The sequence below is a fragment of the Chiloscyllium plagiosum genome, unplaced genomic scaffold (assembly GCF_037043375.1).
Source record: "Chiloscyllium plagiosum isolate Xiang-an unplaced genomic scaffold, Cpla_swu_hap1 HiC_scaffold_10, whole genome shotgun sequence".
NCBI lineage: Eukaryota > Metazoa > Chordata > Chondrichthyes > Orectolobiformes > Hemiscylliidae > Chiloscyllium > Chiloscyllium plagiosum.
In genome coordinates, this window is record NW_028270148.1 from 54,063,592 (window position 1) to 54,069,821 (window position 6,230).

Sequence of the window (6,230 nt, forward strand, 5' to 3'; positions counted from 1 at the left end):
TTTATTTCCCCCTCCAACTCTATTTTGATTTAATCCCTGCCCTCTCCTTCTCTGTTTGATCACACAGCATTGCCCTTTGAGAAGGGCACTGCTTGTCACTGGCCACTCGGGTGTTTCCTTTCTTCCTGGTGGTGGAATACAAATAAAGATTTATACACCTGCTGTTCTTCACTGTGTCCTACACGACATGGGTGCTGGGGAAAAATAAGCAGTACCGCTGTTAGGCGGTAGTGTGGGGGTAAGGGAAGAAAAAAAATTAAAAATATATCAACCCCAGCAGTAGTCAGATATTATAATAAAATAAATAATCGCCAGCGCATTGCAGGGCTCGTTTTTATTTATAGACAGCTATTGCCAAACCTGAATACAATAACTCGTGACTTCCATTGTTGCATTGCAAATGTCAAAAAAAACCCCTTAAAACCGTGTTGCTTCCAGCATTTAAAGTCTGCTGGACTTCCTCAGGCGCAGCTGCAGTACAGCAGGAGGAGCTAGACTGTGGAGAGCTCTCACTGCCATTGGCTGTGGGGGAGCGACATGCAGCCAATCCGAGTTGAACACTGGCAACTTCTTCCCAAGCTGACTTGAACTCTCTTGCCAAATGTGCAGATGAGTTTTAGGAAAGTTTTTGGTTTGCAAAGTCAAGTTCTCTCCCCGCCCCCAAGTCTGTTTTCGCCCCCAGCTTTTCACGTTTCCATTCTAATTGCTGTTTCGAGTTAAGGGCAGAGCGGAGGGAGCATTGCACAATGTACACTACAGGACTAGCTCCTTACTACGCCAGTAATTTCAGCCTCTGGTCCGCCTATTGCTCGAACGGCTTTTTGGATTCGGTGAAGAAGCCGTCGTTTTGTATCGCGGACATCCTGCATCTCAGTGACGCCGAGAACATGCCGAGTGCCCCTCCGCCTCTGCCCGGGTCGCCGGCCGCTGTGGCCCATCTGAGCGGATCACACGCCATGCAATCCCCGGGCTCTCCCGTTCGTCCCACACCCGTGGCTCCCGAGCGGCTCGCCAGCTTCACCACGAGAGTTTCCCCGACCTCTCCCTACCAGCGAAGCCCCGCCATCTGCACTTCCTCATCGGCCAGGATCCACCTCGCCGCCGGTTCGATGCAGCAGCTCCCCGCTCCGTCCAGCAGAGACCTCAAATTCGGCATTGATCGGATTCTTTCCACTGACTTTGACTTTAAAATCAAAGACTGCAGTAGCATACGAGGTAAGATAGGCCGGGCAAGGACCTGTCGTTTTATTTTTCACCTCAAGCATCAGTAACAATGTCAGGAGAGCAGGACTCATATTTTACAAATTTAAAGTCAGTAACCACTGCACGGGAAGCTGATGGGCTGGTTATTGGACCACTTTTATTTGTGTTAAAGAAGCATCTAGCGTCTGTAAAAGGGGGTGGATGCATCCTTTGGGGAATAAGCACTCTAGTGACGGGAAACTAGTGTGAGGTCTGCCTTGCCAGGGAACATGTTTCTGTCAGTGCAGCTCTCCATTGCTGTAAATACACATCTGGCTTTCTTACACTTTTTAAAACAACAAGTTTTTCTACATTTCCGATCTTGGTACCAGCCTAAACTGGTAGGGGTGGGGGTGGTGGCGGGGGTGTTGACCATGGTTTACAGAATTGACCGAATGATTTGGAAACGGTTTTTTTTTTGAAACGGTAATAGCTTAACCTTGCGTTCCAATTGCCACTGCAGATCTCAGCTCGCTTATGGGCACGGCTCGCCAGCCGGGAGTGCACCTCTCTGTGCAGAGTTCCGCCAGCCAGTTCTTTGCGTCCCTGGACCCTGGACTTGGTGAGCCTTCCTCAGTTTTGAACTCCAGAACCTCGTCCCAGCACCATTATCAGGACTCATTTCCAGGTTAATAGTCTTAATTCGCCCATTTACGCCACAGGGGGGACAAAGAACTCTGCTTCAGATGCGTTTGTTACAGTATTGCAACGTTGGAAGGTCATGTAAACATGTATTCAATCTCAGTAAAGTAATTAAGCGATATAAAGTAAGCCACTCGATAAAATACATGTTACAAACCTGCAAAATCGTTCATACTCTATGTGGCACATTTATCCCGTTTAGTTTTTATCTAACATCCCTCGCCCCTTTCTGAAAAAAAACATCTACCTCATTTATGATCTGGTTGTGGGAGGCAGTGATTCGATCATATTCACAGTTCATCCGATGAGGATCCGAGCCGATGGAATTAGGGATGCGATTCAGGACTTTGGGGGTCAAACCAGGAGGAGCAGCACATTTTTGATTGGCACGACAGCAGCTGTCAAGCCGTAACCCCCCAGGCCAGAATTTTCATGCTGCAAAATACTAAGTGCGCGGTGATGATCTCTGATTAAACATCACTTTGGAAGCAATTTTATTTTCCTTGTGCTTTTGTCAAAGGAAAACACGCGAGACCCTTCCCGCAACATTAATACTGATGCTACTTTTTCTTTTAACCAGCAGGGCCTTACGCTGTCCTAACGAAAGACACTATGCCCCAGACCTACAAAAGGAAACGGTCCTGGTCCCGAGCTGTTTTCTCCAATCTGCAGCGAAAAGGGCTGGAGAAGAGGTTTGAGATTCAGAAATATGTGACCAAGCCTGACCGGAAGCAGCTGGCAGCGATGCTGGGCTTGACTGATGCACAGGTTAGTCCCTCCAATCTGATCGACTCCAGTATCCTGTTTACATCAGCAATAGGGACCATAAGCACTTGGAAATGCTCCCGGTTGATGTATAATTATATTAGAATCCATTACAAAGCCAGACAAAAACAACAGAAGGTCGGACATTCAAAAATGAGCAACAAACAATTGTAAAAGGTGCATGTCGAGAAGGGAATTCACGCCGGGCTGTCTCCCACTATACTATTTGATTATTAATAAATGTGGTGTTATACATTTGAAGGAAGGTATAATGTGGGTCTTCAGAAGCTGTTAAACTGTGACCACACTGTTTAATGGGGTTGTCAAGCTCTAAGCATGAGGAAGTGGTATCTTGTGTAAAATCATATTTTGTAACACGGGGTCGTGCGGGGGCTGCTGGAGCTGAGCTTCAAACCAGCCCTCATCCAGACTTCCTGGGTTGACTAGATTGGGAAACGTCGGGTTTTTATTTATAAAACAAAACACTGAAGATTTTTGCTAAATTGCGGAATTTGTCCTTCTCCCACTAGGTGAAAGTGTGGTTTCAGAACAGGCGGATGAAGTGGAGGCACTCGAAGGAAGCTCAGGCCCAGAGGGAGAAGGAGAAGGAGCAGTTGGAGAAGCCAGCGTCTCTGGAGGGAGAGCAGCGAGTGAGGGAGAGCCTGAGTGATAATGAGAAAAGTGACTCCGAATTGACTGACGTTAATGAGAAAGACATTGAGGTGAACGAGTGTCCTGAACACAAGGCGACTGTCATCAGGTCGGGGCTCGCCTCCCTAAGTACTGTCGAGTTAAAGCAATGCGGCCCTTCGTCACAAAGTGCCCCACCATCTCCGTTGCAAATTGTGCTATAAATGTGAAATAATTTTACCCCGCCCCTACTAACAGGATTACCAGGAGGTAAAGGACAATTTCAGAAGAGTAAGTTATATTGTTGCGAAAGGAAGCTGGGAAATAGATCATGCTGACCACTTCCTACCTGTAAATTGCAAATATGTAAATACGGTGTTCGACACAAGGCATCATACAGACTGGTTTAAAAATGTTTTAGAAGTATCATAGGGTTGAATCTGTCCACCTTGATTTCCATGTGCTTTATGTATCCCCCCAAGCTGGAGCAGTAGAGACAGTGGATTTATACATTTCACCAAAGGCAACAATAATATTTTCAACACCGGTGTCTGCGCTCACTTTTATTAACATTCAGAATAACAACCCTCTGCCCTTACCGAGTCTATTCACTTCAATGACGGTCAACATTTCACTTTCATGCGGGTTGATTCAAAGGCTTGCGCTCATCGCAAATACACGGAATAAAGTGGGTATACTGGTTTAAGAAGGTTTCGTTGTACTTGCGATTTCTTTGCTATCTCCTCAGTGAATGTGTCCTCAGTAATATTATATCAGGGATCAAAGTATTGTCGGCATGAATTTGGGGATTTGTATTAAATATTTTCGAATATATTTCGAAAATAAGGGGAAATAAGGGGAATCACTGGTGTTCTTTTGTCGCGCCTGCTTTGTTAGAGACAATAATTTAGCTTCAGAGCAGGCAAATTATTCATTGATATTACATTGCTTAAATTAATTATTTTAATAGTTTATATTTAACTTTTTTGCATTAGTATAAATTATTTGAATTTTAAATATAAAGAGATAATATATTGAGATTGTACATAGAAAGTAGGAACGGTTATGAAGTTTGCTTTGGGGGATTTCTATCTGATCAATTTTACTCGTTAAAAGAAATCAGATTTAATAAGGGCCACACTGAGTTGGCGCTGTTTAAATGCAGTTTATTTTCACTGGTATATTAAAACAACAAATTATTTTTCAGTTAATGAATTCCCTGTTGTTCAGGAGCCAGGCGTTAATACGGTCTAAACATTATTCCTTTATCTTCATTTTAACAGAGTTGTATGAAAATGCAGCTCTCAAAACGATTTTCTCTTTAAGCCTGTCACAGGCTTGTGACTAGACCGTTTGTTCCACTGCGCCAAGTGACTGCAGCCAGCTCGGTCCAATCCATATCAATTGAGTACTGGTCTCCACACAAGCCACCACCTCTACCCCCCCCCCCCCCCCCCTCCCCTGCACCCCCCACCCCCCACCCTCACCCTCCCCAAGATCCTTCACCTCACCACCCGTTACTGCTCACTGTTAGATTGCAAGTCGAACCGACACATATTTCACGGGGGGTGGGGGAGGGGAATGGGGGGCAGGAAATCACAGAAAAATTGTCAGTTTTAAAACATTGATTCAGAAGTTCACAAACCGATGTGTTTCTCAGGAACCCATCTGGAGTTATCACCGGACAGTCCGAGCGATACTCCAGCTGCATGCGAGATGTAATATTTACACTTTGATTCGGTCACCATCGACCATTTCAAAATAGTAATAAAAACCCTCACAAGTATACCAAGATGAATGCGTGGACTACAGATAGGGACATCGATAATAGACCAGCTATCAGTTCAAGGTTTAATTAGATCATCATTGGCTCTAATAATTCTGCAATATCCTTCAGTCTGACAGTAAAACGCGTTGGAAAGTCCACTCGCAGTAAAATGTACGAGTAAAGTGAACTCTCACTTGGTTGACATTTTTGGACTGCTGCCAAATTAGGTCACTGACTCTGATCTGACGTATCGTTGACAGAAGGCAGCAAGGTTTGGAACTGTTAAAGTGAGAGCAGGCTGAAGCTCGCTTTCTTCGCCTACTTGCGCTTGACTTTGAACATTTCCGTAATTAAATGCACAGAATGTTTTTTTTTAAATTATGATACCCGGCTCCGATCTTTAGTTTCTAAGCGACTGAATATAAAATACTCCAAACCACTTGCAAACTCTCTGCGTTTGGCCTACATCTTTGCTACGTTTCAAGCGAGATCTGTCAGCATTAGAGAACTGCTAGGAGTGGGATTTCTGCTTTTTGCAATATGAGACAGATCATAAACACGTTTGAAATGGATTCGTGTTAATTACAGTGGAAAGTTATTACTGTTAGATGTTCCTCTTTAAAGCAGGGCGAGTCAACCTTGTTCGAAGCCAGTGACAACTATTTCATTCAATGCTGTAACCCACAGAAGAAAGTGCAGATTATTGTAAATAGGGCAGTGATCTTTCAAGCCTAGACCAGCAAAACAGATCCAAGAGGGACCGCAGCTATTAATTTTTCCGCTTGATAGAAACACGACCATTGCAAAGCAAAATGGTAAATTAAATGAATTTGTTAGGGCACTGTTTTAATGGATGTGAAGCCAACTTTATTTTGAATGACCACAATTTTAAGGCTTTAACGGCCTTTCAGATACATAAGTACTTTCAACATAGACAATTAAATCGCAATTTTACACATGAATGGAAACAAGGGTTTATGTAGATTACAGCCGCTTCTCGCGGTCAATGCAGACAGCAACATTGCCAGGGCTACTTCCGGGACCAATTTGTCCTAATTTCATATACTTTTAGTTGCAATTGGTTTCGGTTTTATTGCTCGTATCCTTGTGTTCAGTTTTATAAATATTTCCTGGTCAGAAACAATAAAGGAACGCGAAAGAAAATGAAAAGATTAAGGATCCG

General features: G+C 44.0%; 1 protein-coding gene across 4 annotated transcripts; it reads left to right on the top strand.

The window, feature by feature from the left end:
- Positions 1-425: 425 nt before the first annotated feature.
- On the top strand, positions 426-3,990 carry hlx1 (H2.0-like homeo box 1 (Drosophila)). 4 transcript variants are annotated; one of them, XM_043695899.2, is made up of 4 exons: positions 426-1,215; positions 1,706-1,870; positions 2,465-2,652; positions 3,180-3,990. In XM_043695899.2, exons 1-4 carry the CDS (start codon positions 747-749, stop codon positions 3,501-3,503), a joined length of 1,146 nt encoding a protein of 381 aa, XP_043551834.1. In that variant the 5' UTR covers positions 426-746; the 3' UTR covers positions 3,504-3,990. The 4 variants fall into 4 exon arrangements, with proteins under 4 accessions (XP_043551834.1, XP_043551835.1, XP_043551836.1 ...); XM_043695900.2 differs by having other exon boundaries at positions 2,468-2,652; XM_043695901.2 differs by having other exon boundaries at positions 1,706-1,804.
- The last annotated feature ends 2,240 nt before the right edge of the window (positions 3,991-6,230 follow it).